General features: G+C 40.2%; 1 protein-coding gene across 1 annotated transcript in view; it reads right to left on the bottom strand.

Annotated features, from left to right (window-relative positions):
• Positions 1–4,984: 4,984 nt before the first annotated feature.
• The window catches only part of LOC110527699 (neurexophilin-2), a 106,492-nt gene continuing 91,201 nt past the window's right edge, over positions 4,985–20,275 (bottom strand). Inside the window, exon 2 of the mRNA XM_021609154.3 lies at positions 4,985–6,796. Coding sequence (XP_021464829.2) covers positions 5,921–6,796 — 876 coding nt within the window. The 3' untranslated portion in view covers positions 4,985–5,920. The remainder of the gene's footprint in view (positions 6,797–20,275) is intronic.

Here is a 20,275-nt window from a genome sequence, read left to right as displayed (position 1 = left end):
GTGAGACGCAGAGTAGGAGAATGGATGATCTCCTCTTGTGGTTCCCACCGTGAAGCATGGAGGAGGGGGTGTGGGGGTGCTTTGCTGGTTACGCTGTTGGTGATTTATTTAGGATTCGAGGCAAACTTAACCAGCAGGGCTACCACAGCATTCTGCAGCAATACGCCATCCCATCTGGTTTGCTCTTAGTGGGAATATAATTTGTTTTTCAACAGGACAATGACCGAACACACCTCAAGGCTGTGTAAGAGCTATTGGACCAAGAAGGAGCGTGATGGAGTGCTGCATCAGATGACCTGGTCTCCGCAATCCCCCGACCTCAACCCAGTTGAGATGGTTTGGGGTGAGTTGGACTGCAGAGTGAAGTAAAAGCAGCCAACAAGTTCTCAGCATATGTCTGAAATCCTTCAAGACTGTTGGAAAAGCATTCCTCATGAAGCTGGTTGAGAGAAAGCCAAGAATGTGCAAAGTTGTCATCAAGGCAAAGGGTGGCTACTTTGAAGAATCTCGAATAGAGAATATATTTAGATTTGTTTAAAAGTTTTTTGGTTACTACATGATTACATATGTGTTATTTCACATTTTTGATGTCTCTATTATATGTCACTATTATACTATTATTATTATTCTAAAGATATAGTGGTGAAAAAAATACCAAATTGTCATACTTGAGTAACAGTAAAGATACCTTAATAGGAAATGACTCAAGTAAAAGTTACCCAGTAAAATACTACTTGAGTAAAAGTCAAAGTATTTGGTTTTAAATATACTTAAGTATCAAAAGTAAATGTAATTACAAAACGGTACTTTAGTATCAAAAGTAAAAGTATAAATCATTTAAAATTCAAAAATTAAGCAAACCAGATGGCACAATTGTTAATTATTTTGACATTTGCGGATAGCCAGGGTCACACTCCAACCCTCAGACATTCAGAAACAAAGCATTTGTGTTTATTGAGTCCTGTCAAGGGGTCCGTAACTGGTGGCATGGAAGTCAAATGCAGGAGAGCAGAACTTGGTAAATGGCCGGAGCCGTTTAATGTACATAACTACCGGCATACAAAGGTAACAAAACACATGGGCACAAGAACCCGTATCGCACCAGTCACATAAAGCACACGTACTTACAATAAACAATTCCCGACAAGGACATGGGGGAAACAGAGGGAACATATACAACATGTAATTAGGGTATTGAAACCAGGTAAGTGCGACAACCAGACAAAACAAATGTAACATGAAAAATAGATTGATGATGGTGTCGTGTCTTTGGCTATGCCGGATTAAGTGATATGACATGCTATTCTATAAAATAATTTCTCAGTAATTAATATCACCTGATTAAGCTAATCATGTAAATGTAATTAACTAGAGAGTCGGGCACCACAAAATAATATTTATAGAGCTGTTTCTCTTCCAAATAAACTCTTAAAGACCTAGTAATATTTTACATCAATAGCAGTCAATATCAATCGTCACCTTAATTCAGTCTCATCTGAAAGTTGTAAATTCTTAGTTATCTGCCCGAACCCTGGCTAACAATTTGAAACAGCAATACAAAATTGTGTTTTAATTATTTATTTACTAGATACCTAACTAATCACACAGAATTACACATACACATATTTAAATCATAACTTGTTTACAAATGACGTCATAAAGGAAACGTCCCTAGCGGGCGGAACAGATATGACCGCTTGTTACACAAAGGAAAAGGGCTGGGTTTGTGTGAAAGATTGGTAAGACTGAGGGACACAGGGAGAAGCTGTGCTATCGTAAGTGCAATATCTGATGCATTCTAAGTTACCACCAATTTGGAAAAGGAAAATGCAATAAATATTTACTCTGAGCTGCGCTTCGGTAGGTTGGTGGTAGATGGAAGACCGTGTTGCCAAACCGAGTCCTTTGAAGAATGTCTCTGGTTGTCGATTGGATACGTTGTAGTAACGTTTTTGGGTGATAGATGGGATACTCTGTCTGTTCCTTCCTAAGGGGGAAAGAGGTATTTATGACTGTCATAAATCTATCCCCCAGGCCAACGTCATGACAATGGCTAGAAGACCGGTGACCTCGACCGCCGAACACCGCCCGAACAAGGAGAGGAACCGACTTCGGCAGAAGTTGTGACAAGTCCGCCAGACCAGAGGTAGAAGAGATGACCATGTTCTCTTGATAAGTGTGTAAATTGGACCATTTCTGTTCTGCTAAGCATTCAAAATGTAACGTGTACTGTTGGGTGTCAGGGAAAATGTATGGAGTAAAAAGTACATAATTTCCTTTAGGAATGTAGTAAAGTTAAAGTTGTCAAAAATATACATAGTAAGTACAGATACCCCCAAAAATGTCTTAAGTAGTACTTTAAAGTATTTTTACACCACTGCATAAAAAATACAACTATCTTTGTAGTTATAGGTAACCATATTGTGAATACAGCTAAGTTACTAAGTCTTTGACCACGCTGCTTCCTTTAAAACCTCTTGGAACTACCCATCCGGGATCTGGGAGAATTGTCATCAACTACACTAATTAGCATAGCGCAACGGTCAAAAAAATATTACTAGAAATATTCATATTCATGAAATCACAAGTGAAATATAGTGAAACACAGCTTAGCCTTTTGTTAATCACCCTGTCATCTCAGATTTTTAAATTATGCTTTACAGCCAAAGCAAGACAAGCATTTGTGTAAGTTTATCGATAGCCTAGCATAGCATTATGTCCAGCTAGCAGCAGGAAGCTTGGTCACGAAAATCAGAAAAGCAATCAAATGAACCGTTTACCTTTGATGATCTTCGGATGTTTTCACTGATGAGACTCCCAGTTAGACAGCAAATGTTCCTTTTGTTCCATAAAGATTATTTTTATACCCAAAATACCTCCTTTTGTTTGTCACAGACAATATTTTTACAGTTTTGGAAACTTTAGAGTGTTTTCTATCCTAAGCAAAGTCAATTATATGCATATTCTAGCATCTGGTCCTGAGAAATAGGCGGTTTACTTTGGGAACGTTGTTTTTCCAAAAATAAAATAGTGCCCCCTAGTTTCAAGAGGTTTTAAGAGTCCATCTTGTCCGACGAGCTAACTTAGCTTGGCTAGCGGGCTTATAAACAGCAGTGACTCAATATTTGAATAAAAAATTAATGTGGAAGTAATTTGTTGAGCATTTTAACATAATTTGGTGAATAAACGTAATACTTACATACTTATATTTAACAAAGATATTCCTTATTCCTCTAGAACATTTTCTCCCAAGGTGGGACTTCAGTCCTCCATTAATTCAGAAGTTTTGGGAATTTTCGCAGCGACCCACGGTTTTATGGGATAGCCTATGTTACGGGATAGGGAACGAAAAAGCAAAGTCAGTACAAGTATGCGCCCCTGTGTGCTGTTTTCCAGACCTCCCAAGTAAGGGTATGGAACTTCTAGTAAGCTTAGTACATACTTGCCTTTTCACGTTCATATGTTTTGGAATCCATAGTGATAAATGGAGGACTCATCATGGACGGTAAATGGCACAGATACATGTACACAGATGAGTCCTCTATCTCTATGTTGGAAATTAATTTGAAAAATGACAGTTGTGTTCTGTACTTGCTATACACCCTAGATAGAACACAAGTATGCATTTTTAAACACAGCCAGTGTCCTGTCTTTCAGGTTGTTTTCAAACCAAATGCAGGCCAATTGCAAATAGTCTACAAATTAATAATGAATGATCAATAGAGTTGAAAGCTTTAACAGGTCTATAAAAATGGGCAGTACAATGCTGCCTTTTGTCCATGCAATTTACAGTGTAATTTTGCACCAAAGAAGCAGCAGAAATAGTGCTGCAGGCCAAATGACTTGGCCTGAAACCAGACTGATGGACACTTACTTTACATTTTGAAGCTGTAAAATATTTAATTTATACTTACTTTCTACATATCATAATCATTCAACATGCAGGGCTCCTTCATTCATTGTAGACTATATGTTTACTTCTCTAAAGATTCTTCAAAATAAATGTGCTCTGTAAATACAACAATTGGCAATATAGACTACGGGGCTGGCAGTCTGTCTGGTCGGGTTCATCCCCAGTCCTCAGGGCCTTGACACAGGCTGCTCACTGTCAATGTGGACAAGTAGGATTAAGAGAATGCAATATCAAAGCAATGTCCTCGCTGCAGAACATATTGTTGCATGACCTGTGTAGTTACTTCTAACATGGCTGATTTATTATTGATTAAACACACACACACACACACACACAGATGCACATACACGTGCATGCACAGAGAGAGAGAGAGAGAGAGAGAGAGAGAGAGAGAGAGAGAGAGAGATCGTGACACAGAAAGCTAGAGAGACATACACACATGTATCCTCATATTACTCTTCTGGGAGAGAGTGTCAGAGACAGTGTCAAGGAGATGTAGCATAACATGGAGACGCTTCCCAACCACAACAGTGAGACGTGATAAAGAGGTGCTCTCCTGGGACGTAGAACTACATAAATCTCTGTGTCCTGTGTGTCCTAAACAGCTCCAGAAGAAACAGTACATTTTGTGTGTGTGTGTGTCCTGAGCAGATCCAGAAGATACATGGGTAGTAGAGCTCCGGGGTCTTCCATTCCACCTGAACATCATTGATCAAGAACATAATAGGATATCGAGCACAATTCAATTAAGCACTAGCAATGGGTTATTTAATGAAAACCTGCAGCAGATTCCAATCTTACCCCTGGGTGCACGTTTAGTTGTTTGCCCTAGCATTAAACAGCTGATTCAAATCATCAAAGCTTGATGATGAGTTGGTTATTTGAATCAGCTGTGTCGTGCTAGGGCAAAAAACCCTGGTCTATCCCTGAAAGTGTAGCAAGACAGAGAGAGAGCTGACAGTGATACATAGTATAAGAAGACCGGTATAGGGAAGGTGAGTAAGAAAGACACAAACATCTGAATGAAGATTATTTTCAAGCAAATAAATACAAATAATGATGTCCAACTGAAGATTAATTTAAGATTCCTTTATTTTTTAGATAATGCCTCGTACAATGCTCTTGACTCATACAATGCCTAATAAATGTGTTCAGTGAACGTAAAATATTTAATGTGAAAATAAATCCCAGTATGTTGACCATTATTCAATGACTTGAAACAGATCATTTTAATGTGCTTTGCTCATATATTGTATGCATATCCAGCATATCATTTCTCATACATATAACTCCAGGACTATATATTCTCTTGAATCCAGGATTTGAAAAGTTTGAATGAAAACATAACAGTCTTCTAGAACCTATAAATCCATACAAGGTCTAGTCTCTTGCGGCAGACTGTTGCACACGCAAGATTTGGTTCCGGGTTCCAAGACTCTGGACTGCATGATAGTATAATAGGGACAGCATGACACATTCAGATCATCAGATAGAATATGACATCATCAAAATCAAACGTCCATACTTCCCAGCTTGTTTTGAAAGTTTAAATCGAACAGACAGAAATGATTTAAAATTGATAACCAATGTCTAAAGAGCAGAGCTGTATAGATTTTTTAAAACATTATTTACATAGAAATTAAAGTCAACTAATACAAGGGTTTTTAGGTCATTTTGAAAAATCTGCCATATAATGTATGTCATCCATGACGCCGACAAGCCGTACTTCTCATTAATAATATCCACAATCCAACAGGAGGTTGAGAGCAGAAAAATACCATCCCTGTGGTCATCAGTCCTGTCATTGTGAGTGTTTGAGATCGACTACAATACATTGGAGTCGGACTTCATGGGATCCCTGATCTACAAATCACCTTGCATCCCAAATAACTACACATTCTCTGATCAATATTGGCCATTCTGCGTCTGGAGCCTTTCTCAAACTGATCCCCTCAAACGCGCTTAAGATTCTCTCCCCTCCCCTCCCCTCTCCTCATCCCTCCTCTCTTATCCAAGGTAAGGATGATCACTCTGGAAGTTGTAGTCTGGACACACTTTCTGCACAAGCTTATAATCGATACTGAAGAAGGAGATGAAGATGCAGATGACTTTAAATGGTTTGGCGCAGAGCCAGGCGGCATGGGACTGAGTGTGCTCTGAGAAGCAGGTCTGGGAGGGGTCGTAGAGGCAGGGCTTGGGCTTCTTGGAACGGTTGGTCTTCTCGTACTCCACCCGGCAGTTGAAGGTCTTTATCTCTTTGGGGTCGATGGTGGACTGGTGCGGGGTCTGTTGTTGGGTGATCTGGGTGAGCTCTGGGTGGAGCTGAGCGTGGAGGCCTGGTTGATGGTGCTGCAACACCTCGAACTCCACCACCTTGGTGGGAGGGACAATACTGACAGAGACGTTACCGAGACTGGACGAGTTGTGGCGGAAGTAGACGGTGAACGTGCCGTTGATGTGGTCCACGATCTTCCCCGTGACCAAGAGGCTGAACTTCATGGTCTTCACGTTGAAGTAGAAATCCCCCCAGCCAAAGATCTTCTTGGTCTTCTGGGCCGTCTTAAGTGAGGGTTTGCGTTTGTTGCGGTAGCCTGTCTGGTCGAGTAGGAGCGACTGATTACGAGCCCAGTCGTAGGGGTTAAAAAAGCTGTAGGTGGGGGTTTTCAGAGGAGGCTTCATGGGCGGGTTGCCGACCCCGTCCATGCCGGTGGAGAAGATGCGGGAGGTGGTTTGGTATGGGGGTTTGACTCCCCCTGTAGCCCCTCCGCCGGTGCCGACGGCTCCCTCTCCCATGCCATACGGTAGGGTCTTCATCACTGAGCCTGCTGGACCCAGGTCTAGTCCAGGGTAGCCCTTGGCCACCTGCTTCTCCAGTCCCTGCGCCTGAGGAGAGAGAGAGGGAGAGAGACAGAGAGAGGGGGGAGAGAGTTAGTGTCAAGGAATATTGATTATCATTCATCTCATACACTATGCAGGTTGTTAGATGACTTGGATGGCTTTTCTTCATCCTCCGATTCCAACCAGACACAAAGCATCTATTTTTATAATGACAATTTGTTGTGGATGTTGTTTTACACAGTAAAGCAGATTTTACATGTGAAGATAATGGACGGGTTTGTTCAGACAGGCGACACAGCTTTAATCCACAGTCTAGTAAGTGGTTATTCACAGAGGTGATTGACTAGACATCTTCTCTTGTTCTCCCTTCATGTCTCATCAATCATGTCACTGCCAAACACATAGACTATGAAGCACTGTCACATACACACATTCTGCCACACACCCCAGAAGATGACGGTTTGACGTTTAAAATTACAGCTTTTTTTAAAGGGTTATAACACCAACACAAGCTCCTCACAACAGAGACACATCGCAATCCAGCTACAGTATAAAATTATCCTAATAGATAAACAAACCATCAAACAAGCAAAACCAAAACTCAAAAAAAGAGAGCAACACCCCCCACAGTCAGACGTCGGCGTAAATACTCATGCAAGAATGATTTTTGTCTCCTAATTCTGTCTGACCAAACCAGCGAAGTAGAACAGACAGGTTTGTGCCAAAATTCTGCTCATTTGCTATCAATCATTAATCCCAATAATAACCTCATGTTGCCATTTGTCTCAGACTCCTAATACAGTACTCAATACACACATTAATGTATCTACGTCTGCGTTCCAACTGGCACTATATGGTGCATCACTTTTGACCAGGGCCCATAGGGTTTGGCCATAGGGCTCTGGTCAAAAGTAGCGCACTGTATAGGGGATATAGGGTACCATGTGGGACGCAGACACTCATTCAATGAATGTATGCATTTCTCCTGCTCATTCATTAACATGAGGACAAGCGGGCCTCAGCAGTCTGGTTTTAAGGTGAATTGATCGGGGTGAAATGACTGGAAGTATATTGAGCGCTGGCTGAATTAATTAAAAGACAGATGTTGATGAATGGCTATTGATCTGATAACGAGTTGCTGGTGGATTTTTAACAGTCGCTGGAGTCCCCTGGGTGGGTTGCTATGTGTGTGTGTCTGAGGAAGGGGGGGGGGGGGGCAGTGAACTCACAGAATCTAAATCAAAGATAGGTAACATGGACTTGACTGCGAGATGACCGAGAAAGTCAGTATGTGTCTAAAAACCTATTTAAACATAATTTGCATAGAAAGGCACAGTAAAAGTTTAAGACTGAACTTTGCGCATGACACAAGTAATTTTTCCAACAATTGTTTACAGACAAATTATTTCACTTATAATTCACTGTATCACAATTCCACTAAGTTGACTGTGCCTTTAAATAGCTTGGATGATTCCAGAAAATGATGTCACAGCTTTAGAATCTTCTGATAGGCTAATTGACATAATTTCAGTCAATTGGAGGTGTACCTGTGGATGTATTTCAAGACCTACCTTCAAATTCAGTGCCTCTTTGCTTGACATCATGGGAAAATCAAAAGAAATCAGTCAAGACCGCAGAAAAAAAATTGTAGACCTCCACAATCCTTGGGAGCAATTTCCAAACGCCTGAAGGTACCACGTTCATCTGTACAAACAATATTACGCAAGTATAAACACCATGGGGCCAGGCAGCCGTCATACCGCTCAGGAAGGAGACTCATTCTGTTTCCTAGAGCGCGTACTTTGGTGAGAAAAGTACAAATCCATCCCAGAACAACAGCAAAGGACCTTGTGAAGATGCTGGAGGAAACAGGTACAAAAGTATCTATATCCACAGTAAAACGAGTCCTATATCGATATAACCTGAAAGACCGCTCATCAAGGAAGAAGTCACAGCTCCAAAACCGCCATAAAAAAGCCAGTTTACGGTTTGCAATTGCACATGGGGACAAAGATCATACTTTTTGGAGAAATGTCTTCTGGTCTGATGAAACAAAAATAGAACTGCTTGGCCATAATGACCATTGTTATGTTTGGAGGAAAAAGGGGGACGCTTGCAAGCCAAAGAACACCATCCCAACCATGAAGCACGGGGGTGGCATCATCATGTTCTGAGGGTGCTTTGCTGCTGGAGGGACTGGTGCACTTCACAAAACAGATGGCATCCTGAGGTAGGACAGTTATGTGGATATATTGAAGCAACATCTCAAGACATCAGTCAGGAAGTTAAAGCTTGGTCGCAAATGGGTCATCCAAATGGACAATGACCCAAAGCATACTTCAATGACCCCAAGTTGTGGCAAAATGGCTTAAGGACAACAAAGTAAACACAAAGCCCTGACTTCAATCTTATTGAACATTTGTGGCCAGAACTGAAAAAGTGTGTGCAAGCAAGGAGGCCTACAAACCTGACTCAGTTATACCAGCTCTGTCAGGAGGAATGGGCCAAAATTCACCCAACTTATTGTGGGAAACTTGTGGAACCTGTTTGACCCAAGTTAAACAATTTAAAGGCAATGCTACCAAACACTAACTGAGTGTATGTAAACTTCTGACGCACTGGGAATGTGATTAAAGAAATAAAAGCTGAAATAAATAATTGTCTCTACTATTATTCTGACATTTCACATTCTTAAAATAAAGTGGTGATCCTAACTGACCTAAGACAGGGTTGTTTTACAAGGATTAAATGTCAGGAATTGTGAAAAACTGAGTTTACAGTTTTTTTTGATTGCTTAAGCACGATTTTCAAAACAGGGCCCGTGTTTTCAAAACACTACACACAATTAGCACAACCACACACCCAAATAGCAAAACACCACAGATCCTTTGCAAAATTAAACACTCTTGTAAAAACTATACACTTCTTTTTAAAAACCACACTTTGTTACCATATGAAACACACACGTTTCACATTACTATACTCTGTTTGCACGAGTTACACTCTGCTGTGATAAACCTAAAACACTTTTAGCACTTCTACTTCCCTATGATTAGAGTAGGCTACTATCAACAAAGTACAAATATAATGTAAATTCACCAAACACTACAAAAGACCAATGTTGCAGACTGAAGAAACTAATTTATTTCTCAACACGCCCAAAATGTTGACATGGAGATTCATAATACTGTAACCAAACGTCACTTTACATATTGTAAGTTCAAAAAAATAAAATAAAAAATAACTAGACATTGTCTCTTCGCCTAGCTGGATCTGGCCAGAGAATTTCATCAACATCGCAGGCAATGTTGTCATTAGCAAGACACCTTGGAAAGAAACGTCTTGAATGACGAATCCATCCTTGCATTGAAGCTACCTCCATCTGGTCACAGCCCTCCTCCATGGCTTGGATGAGGGGTACCTCAGCCTGGAACGGAGATCATATACCTTCCACCGCCATGCCGAGAAAAAATCTTCTATAGGGTTGAGGAATGGAGAGTATGGTGGAAGATATAGGACGGTGAAATGTGGATGTTGCTGAAACCAGATCTGAACCAGAGCAGAGCGGTGGAAAGACACATTGTCCCAGACAACAATGTATTGCATATGATCGACTTGATTTGCTGCTGTAATGTTGTGCAATTGGTCCAAGAATGTAAGTATGTGTTGTGAGGGCCCATATAGGCATGACTTTGGAGGACCCCATTCTGTGTAATGGCTGCACAGTGTGTTATATTACCCCCACTTTGCCCTGGGACATTGACTATAGCCCTGTGGCCATTGATGCTTCTTCCCCTCCTTCGTGTTCTCGTCAGGTTGAACCCAGCGTCATCTACGTAAATGAACTCATGCTGGATCTCCTCTCCATCCATTCGTAAAACTCTGAAAAACAGTGTCAGGCAAAATTGTGTAGTTCAGTGTAGATCTAGTATACATATTACAGTACAGTAAAAGATTATGAGACAGTATGCAAGATCACACTGCTAAAGTGAATACATACCTCTGCATAATCATGCCGCAGTCGTTTCACCCTTTCAGAATTGCTCTCGAAAGGCACTCAATACATTTGCTTCATTTGAATACGTTTTTATTTTAGGATGCGTGCCAGTGTTGATGTTGAGACCTGATGGATATCGTTGAAAATGGCGTGGTTATTGACAATGTTAGCTTGGAGCTGCTTGAGTGTTATAGCATTGTTGGCCAAAACCATGTTTACTATCTCCCTCTCTTGCTGTTCTGTGAACATAGGAGGTCTTCCCCCTTGTTGTCCCTGACCCTCAATCCTATTTAGAAAAAAATCAGTATACAATAGTACAGTAATTTCACAGGAAAAGGTAACAGAAGTGCTGATAGTGCATAGAATAGAATACAGTACTGTAAGCAAGTAAGTACTGTAAACCGTGCAGATGTTTTTGATATGATGATATTTTTACAATACCTATTTTCCAGTCTAAATGTTCTCATCACACTTGCCACTGTATATCGGCTTAGATTTGGCTGTACGCGCAGTCCAGCTTCCCTCAGCGTCAAGCCGTGGTTGACAACGTGGTCAACCAGTGTTGCGTGGATCTCATTTGTCAGATTCGGTCCTCTTTGAGCACCTTCTTGTCTTCCTCTTCCTCTTCCTCCCCTTCCTCCTCCTCCTCATCCTCCTCGTTCTTTTCCTCGTCCTCGTTCTCCTCGTCCTCCTCGTTCTCCTCATCCTCCTCGTTCTCCTCCTCGTCCTCCTCCTCCTCCTCCTCCTCCTCCTCGTCTTAGTCTTACTCTTTCTCTGACTCTTTCCATTGTGCTTGAAGACCGATGAACTCACCTGCTGCTTTTTATAGTGCTTATACACCTGATTGGTGTGTCTACAATTAAGCAAACGAGTGTTTGCACACCTGATGACTGTGTTGAACCAATTGGTTGGACGGTGTGGTAATCTGACAGTCAGTGCTTTGGTATTGCAAGGACGTGACTTCATGATAGATTTTTGTGTGTAATGTATGTTAAGTGTGTTTAGTGTTTTGCAAATCACTGTGTGTAGAGTTTTGCAACAAGTGTGAGGTTGACAATGTGCTTATAGTTGTGCAAATATGGGCTGATGTTTTGCTTCTTGAGTGTAAGGTTTTGCTAATAGTGTACTACTCTTAATTTTAGTGTGTAAGCAATCCAAAAAAACTGTAAATGTATTTGGCTAAGGTGTACGTAAACTTCCGACTTCAACTGTACGTAGGTGTAGTGTATTTCCAGTGTATTTTGTTACATGTCATGTAGGTTTTAGCATAATTACAATAATACATTATACATGTATGCCCTGTAATGAATGTACATGTAACACATGCATGCAGAGTTTTACCTTCTCTGACAGCCATGTCAGCAGTGCTGTCAGGTATCGCCATGTGTGGCAATCTCTCAGACTAACACTGAATTACACAGCATTATTAGACCTAATCATCACAGCTCTGTTAGCATGGTGTTATGCAGAGGCTCCGTGTGTGTGTGTGTGTGTGTGTGTGTGTGTGATGAACATAGTGGTTATTATGTTATTATGGTTCCATGATCATCACACCAGCAAGGAGCCTGAACTCAAAATTGGAGCTTAAGAGGTCAGCTAAATCATACACCTCACTACAATATCCAGCCTACATAGGATGTACGGTGCCTTCAGAAAGTATTCAGACCCTTGGACTTTTTACAAATGTCGTTGTGTTACAGCCTGCATTTAAAATGTATTACATTTAGATGTTGTGTCACTGATCTACACACAATACCTAATAATGTCAAAGTGGAATTATGTTTTTAGAAATGTTTACAAATTAATAAAACATGTCAACCTGAAAAAAGCTGAAGAATTTTCTTAACAAGTCAGATAATAAATTGCATGGATTAACTATTTCTGCAATAATGGTGTTTAACATGATTTTTTAATGATTACCCCATCTCTATACCCCAAACCCCAAACATACATCTGTGATAGGACAAAAACTAAGGATGGATCAACAACATTGTAGCTACTTAACAATACTGACCTAAATGATGGAGTGAAAAGAAGGAAGCCTGTACAGAATAAAAATATTCCAAAACATGCATCATGTTTGCAATAAGGCACTAAAGTAATACTGCAAAAAAATATAGCAAATAAATGAACTTTTTGCCCTAAATACAAAGCATTATGTTTGGGGCATATCCAACACATCACTCAGTACCACTCTTCATATTTTCAAGCATTGTGGTGGCTGCATCATCTAATGGGTATGCTTGTCATTGGCAAGGACTGGGGAGTTTTTTAGGATAAAAAGAAGAGGAGTAGAGATAAGCACAGGCTTTCCAACAGACACGGGGAGACAAATCTACCTTTCAGCAGGACGATAACGTTACTCACCAAGACGACATTGATTGTTCCTGAGTGGCGTAGTTAAATTGGTATGGAAATCTAAAACAACACTTGAAAATGGCTGTCTAGCAATGATCAACAACAAACTTGACAGTGCTTGAAGAATTTTAAGAAGAATAGTGGGCAAATATTGTACAATCCAGATTTGCAGCACCCTTAAAGACTTACCCAAAAAGACTCACGGCTTTAATGGCTGCCAAAGGTGATTCTAACATGAATTGACTCAGGGGGTTGAATACTTATCTAATCAAAATATATTTGTGTTTTATTTTCAATTAATACTTTTTTGTTGATACATTTTTATTCCACTTTGACATTACACAGTATGCTGAGTAGATCACTGACAGAAAATACAATTAAGTCAGTTCAGGACAAATTCTCATTTTACAATGACGGCCTACCCCGGCCAAACCCTCCCTTAACCCGGACGACACTGGGCCAATTGTGCGCCGCCCTTTGGGACTGATACAGCCCGTGATACAGCCCGGGATCAAACCAGGGTCTGTAGTGATGCCTCTAGCACTGAGATGCAGTGCCTTAAACCACTGCGCCACTAGGGAGCAAAATCCCACTTTGTAACACAACAAAATGTGGTCGGGTATGAATAGTTTTTGATTCACTGCACTCCAATCAAATTATCCAATTAGTTCAATGATGTATGTTCACTGTATATATATGTTTATAGCACAATATTTCAGAATGATTTTATGATACATATAATGTGATTAAAAACAATCCACAGTTATTCAAAAAAAAATAAGCTAATGATCCTCTGTGGCCGAATCATGATTTTTGGTGTAGTAGCCTATTTTGAATGATTCATATTCATTTATGTATAGACAGGTATAGGCTAATTAGGTTACATCATTTCGGCAATTTAATTCAATTTACTTTAGGGTAAGCTTAGTGAACTCATCAAACCACATTTTGGAGTCCATTCACACATTTTTTATGCTTCTGACATGCGGTGACAGGGTTGGGTAGGTTACTTTCTAAATGTAATCCGTTACAGTTACTAGTTACCTGTCCAAAATTGTCATCAGTAACGTAACTTTTGGATTACCCAAACTGAATCTGATTACATTCAGTTACTTTTAGATTACTTCCCCCTTAAGAGGCATTCGAAGAAGACAAAAATGTATGTTACCAATTGAACGACATCTATTGCAGGATAAATCATTGTTAAAGTTTACATAGCTGGCCATATCGATGTCAAATTTTACTTCATGGGTTGGTTATGTAGACTTATTCTAACCCATCGCTTTCTACTACATATAATAATAGGATTAAACTATATCTTTGCATTAATATATATAACTTATATGTCCAAAAATTGATGTAGCCACTACAGATTGCCCCTTTAAGTCTATCAAAAGTGTGCGACTTTGAGCATGTGTCCCTTGGGCCTATGGGTGTATTTTTTGTCAGCATGAATTTGAGTAATAAAAGCCCTATTTTTATTCCATAGGCTGGGATCTGCACTATGCAGCTGTTACATGAGCACATTTTCACTGGCTGTCCACTGGTTTCAAAAACAATGATTGATAGGCAGCCAAAACTTCTTGAATTCAACTATTATTGGGTTCAAATACCCATTTAGATTTGTGAATAGCCATCCACAACAACCACAATACGTAAGGCGCAAATAGCTAAATGAGAGAGTAGCAGTGTGATTCACATCAATGTGCTATGTAGATATCAATAATAATTTATATCCATATCGCCGTAGACTACACCACTGCTGTCATCCTTACCTCCAAGCGTTTATTCAAGTTGGTTAATCTTTGGATGCCGACAGCAGTCGCACCATTGGAATACATAACTTAGACTGTAGCCTACAAAATTCATTTTTCTGTTCTTTTCCCGCGATCCATCAAACACATAGCGGTCTCTGACTTGTGGTTAGAGTCGCTCAGGTGGAACGAACTTAAACTTGTGCCTTTTCCAATTATGATTTGAATGTCATTGAGAAAACAGAGAAGTGTCAAAGATTTTTTTTCACTAGGTAATCCATGAAGTAATCATCTAGTTTTTCAAAAGTATCTGTAATCTGATTACAATATTTGTGCTGGTAACGTAACGGATTACAGTTACAGTTTTTTTTGTAATCCCTTACATGTAACGGATTACATGTAATCAGTTACTCCCCAATCCTGTGCGGTAATGATAAAATGTGATGGAATAGCCTAAAGCTTTCTTGACATTTTGTTTCAGTAATTGTTATAGGCTCATATTTAATCGGTATGGTAAATAATTATTTTGCTGGGATGTTGTACTGGACCGTACCGCCTTACTTTCACCCTTGCATACACCTCACAGCAGATACAATATCCATGTGATAACCTGGACTTGTCATTTCCATTTCAGCAATCGAAGCTGGATCCCGAAACAGAAAAAGGTTGAAGTATAAAACAGACAGAGTACCCCCTTTGAATGCGTCAGTGAGGAGGAGTCCTAAATACTCCTATTTTATATGACGAGTCAGTACAGGATATTCATCCTTACAGAGAGATTTAAGATTTAATCTGTCCATCAAAAGTGACTATCTTGAATCAAAGACACACACTAGATAGAGGTTGGTAAGGACTAGGGCTGTTACGGTGACCATATTACAACTACACCGGCGGTCACTGAGTCATGAAGAAATTCAAATTCCATGTGACCGTTTAATCACAGTAATTGGGCTACTCCAAGCTCTGATGCTGCTGGTGGTCATGAGTAGCCTACAAAACTTGCTAACCGCCTGGTACTCAGTACGCTATTGTCCCTCTAATCACTCTGACATCAATGCAAATGTAATTGAAAATCTAATCAAACACTTCATGAGAGCCCATGAGCTCATGTTGTGCAACATTTCTATAGGCTATGCAATTGCGTGAGTAAACAGAGTGAAGACCTTTATTAAAAAGAGGGGGATCCCATCAGCTTTCTATAAGCTAGGCCTACTATATTTATACCTCAACTTTCCTAGTATTAAGCACATTGCTTGTCTTTACAACAGGAGTATAGCCTACCTAGCTGGCATGAAAATGCTATTTAAGTGCATACATGACATTTATTATTTTCCCCCTGCCCCTGTTTTGATACAGATGCATGATAATGGCCCATTCTAAATTAAAACAAATTTCACACATTATTTAGTATATGTAAAGACAAGAATAGTCTGATGGGTGACATTTTTAGCCTTGCACTTGTAAATTATATATTATCACTTGCGAAAAATGCCCAGCATAAGGCAAGAAACAATGCATACAGTGCCTTGCGAAAGTATTCGGCCCCCTTGAACTTTGCGACCTTTTGCCACATTTCAGGCTTCAAACATAAAGATATAAAACTGTATTTTTTTGTGAAGAATCAACAACAAGTGGGACACAATCATGGAGTGGAACGACATTTATTTGATATTTCAAACTTTTTTAACAAATCAAAAACTGAAAAATTGGGCGTGCAAAATTATTCAGCCCCTTTACTTTCAGTGCAGCAAACTCTCTCCAGAAGTTCAGTGAGGATCTCTGAATGATCCAATGTTGACCTAAATGACTAATGATGATAAATACAATCCACCTGTGTGTAATCAAGTCTCCGTATAAATGCACCTGCACTGTGATAGTCTCAGAGGTCTGTTAAAAGCGCAGAGAGCATCATGAAGAACAAGGAACACACCAGGCAGGTCCGAGATACTGTTGTGAAGAAGTTTAAAGCCGGATTTGGATACAAAAAGATTTCCCAAGCTTTAAACATCCCAAGGAGCACTGTGCAAGCGATAGTATTGAAATGGAAGGAGTATCAGACCACTGCAAATCTACCAAGACCTGGCCGTCCCTCTAAACTTTCAGCTCATAAAAGGAGAAGACTGATCAGAGATGCAGCCAAGAGGCCCATGATCACTCTGGATGAACTGCAGAGATCTACAGCTGAGGTGGGAGACTCTGTCCATAGGACAACAATCAGTCGTATATTGCACAAATCTGGCCTTTATGGAAGAGGGGCAAGAAGAAAGCCATTTCTTAAAGATATTCATAAAAAGTGTTGTTTAAAGTTTGCCACAAGCCACCTGGGAGACACACCAAACATGTGGAAGAAGGTGCTCTGGTCAGATGAAACCAAAATTGAACTTTTTGGCAACAATGCAAAACCTTATGTTTGGCTTAAAAGCAACACAGCTGAACACACCATCCCCACTGTCAAACATGATGGTGGCAGCATCATGGTTTGGGCCTGCTTTTGTTCAGCAGGGACAGGGAAGATGGTTCAAATTGATGGGAAGATGGATGGAGCCAAATACAGGACCATTCTGGAAGAAAACCTGATGGAGTCTGCAAAAGACCTGAGACTGGGACGGAGATTTGTCTTCCAACAAGACAATGATCCAAAACATAAAGCAAAATCTACAATGGAATGGTTCAAAAATAAACATATCCAGGTGTTAGAATGGCCAAGTCAAAGTCCAGACCTGAATCCAATCAAGAATCTGTGGAAAGAACTGAAAACTGCTGTTCACAAATGCTCTCCATCCAACCTCACTGAGCTCGAGCTGTTTTGCAAGGAGGAATGGGAAAAAAATTCAGTCTCTCGATGTGCAAAACTGATAGAGACATACCCCAAGCGACTTACAGCTGTAATCGCAGCAAAAGGTGGCGCTACAAAGTATTAACTTAAGGGGGCTGAATAATTTTGCACGCCCAATTTTTCAGTTTTTGATTTAAAAAAAAAGTTTGAAATATCCAATAAATGTCGTTCCACTTCATGATTGTGTCCCACTTGTTGTTGATTCTTCACAAAAAAATACAGTTTTATATCTTTATGTTTGAAGCCTGAAATGTGGCAAAAGGTCGCAAAGTTCAAGGGGGCCGAATACTTTCGCAAGGCACTGTATATTTAATGAATTTATTTGCAAATTATAGTGGAAAATAAGTATTTGGTCACCTACAAACAAGCAAGATTTCTGGCTCTCACAGACCTGTAACTTCTTTAAGAGGCTCCTCTGTCCTCCACTCGTTACCTGTGTTAATAGCACCTGTTTGAACTTGTTATCAGTATAAAAGACACCTGTCCACAACCTCAAACAGTCACACTCCAAACTCCACTATGGCCAAGGCCGAGAGCTGTCAAAGGACACCAGAAACAAAATTGTAGACCTGCACCAGGCTGGGAAAACTGAATCTGCAATAGGTAAGCAGCTTGGTTTGAAGAAATCAACTGTGGGAGCAATTATTAGGAAATGGAAGACATACAAGACCACTGATAATCTCCCTCGATCTGGGGCTCCACGCAAGATCTCACCCTGTGGGGTCAAAATGATCACAAGAACGGTGAGCAAAAACCCCAGAACCACACGGGGGTGCCTAGTGAATGACCTGCAGAGAGCTGGGACCAAAGTAACAAAGCCTACCATCAGTAACACACTACGCCGCCAGGGACTCAAATCCTGCAGTGCCAGACGTGTCCCCCTGCTTAAGCCAGTACATGTCCAGGCCCGTCTGAAGTTTGCTAGAGAGCATTTGGATGATCCAGAAGAAGATTGGGAGAATGTCATATGGTCAGATGAAACCAAAATATAACTTTTTGGTAAAAACTCAACTCGTCGTGTTTGGAGGACAAAGAATGCTGAGTTGCATCCAAAGAACACCATACCTACTGTGAAGCATGGGGGTGGAAACATCATGCTTTGGGGCTGTTTTTCTGCAAAGGTATCAGGACGACTGATCCATGTAAAGGAAAGAATGAATGGGGCCATGTATCGTGAGATTTTGAGTGAAAACCTCCTTCCATCAGCAAGGGCATTGAAGATGAAATGTGGCTGGGTCTTTCAGCATGACAATGAACCCAAACACACCGCCCGGGCAACGAAGGAGTGGCTTCATAAGAAGCATTTCAAGGTCCTGGAGTGGCCTAGCCAGTCTCCAGATCTCAACCCCATAGAAAATCTTTGGAGGGAGTTGAAAGTCCATGTTGCCCAGCAACAGCCCCAAAACATCACTGCTCTAGAGGAGATTTGCATGGAGGAATGGGCCAAAATACCAGCAACAGTGTGTGAAAACCTTGTGAAGACTTACAGAAAACGTTTGACCTCTGTCATTGCCAACAAAGAGCATATAACAAAGTATTGAGAAACTTGTGTTATTGACCAAATCCTTATTTTCCACCATAATTTGCAAATAAATTCATTAAAAATCCTACAATGTGATTTTCTGGATTTTTTCTTCTCATTTTGTCTGTCATAGTTGAAGTGTACCTATGATGAAAATTACAGGCCTCTCTCATCTTTTTAAGTGGGAGAACTTGTACAATTGGTGGTTGACTAAATATTTTTTTTCCCCACTGTATATATAGAGTACAGGGAACATAAGGTTGAATATATTATTATAGACCTGCTACATCTACTGTCTCTTTTATACTTTGACATTTCAGCTAGATCTACTGTCTTTATTATATTATGACAGACCAGCTAGATCTACTGTCTTTATTATATTACAACAGACCAGCTGTATCTACTGTCTCCATTTCACTTTGGCCATTGTTGTGGGCCTGCCCTCCCCTCAACAGCCTCAAATAGGCTATTTCATGTGGGTTGGTGTGGGGCGGCAGACACACGCATCTCACATTTCATGACATTACATGTTTATATATTGCTTCTGAAATTAAAAAAAATCATAATAATATTATATTAATTAATAATATTTTATATTATTAATTTCAAACAAGGGCATTAGCATGAGAAGAACTTACCAGTCCAAAACGGTGACATTGTTCCTCTTCTGAAGGCACGTTACAGATTATACACAGTGGCTACAACGGTGTCCTCTCCGTTAAAAAAAAAAATCCTCCACTTGGGAATCGCTAAATGAATCGTCCTACAACAATCTCTGTCTCACTTTTCCAATCAATTTCTTTTCAAATTGTGTGTACATCTGTATATCTGACTTAGATTTAGCTTTCCCTGACTTAATCGCCATACTGATTGATATATAAACAGCTGAATCTGCACTTTGCCAAAACAACGCTGTGCGTAAAATGCGTAGCTCCTTCCAAAATTAAACTTCAATAGCGAATGACTCTCTTTACGCTGGAGTTTACGACATGGGTTGGTCTTCCAACACACAACCATTGCATACTGCCGTTTACCTCAGCTCATTGGCTATCTACCC

The sequence above is a fragment of the Oncorhynchus mykiss genome, chromosome 7 (genome assembly GCF_057628025.1).
Source record: "Oncorhynchus mykiss isolate SJ-2025 chromosome 7, ASM5762802v1, whole genome shotgun sequence".
Classification (NCBI taxonomy): domain Eukaryota; kingdom Metazoa; phylum Chordata; class Actinopteri; order Salmoniformes; family Salmonidae; genus Oncorhynchus; species Oncorhynchus mykiss.
Note: the sequence above shows the minus strand (reverse complement) of the source record. Positions and strands in the feature narration are given on the sequence as shown.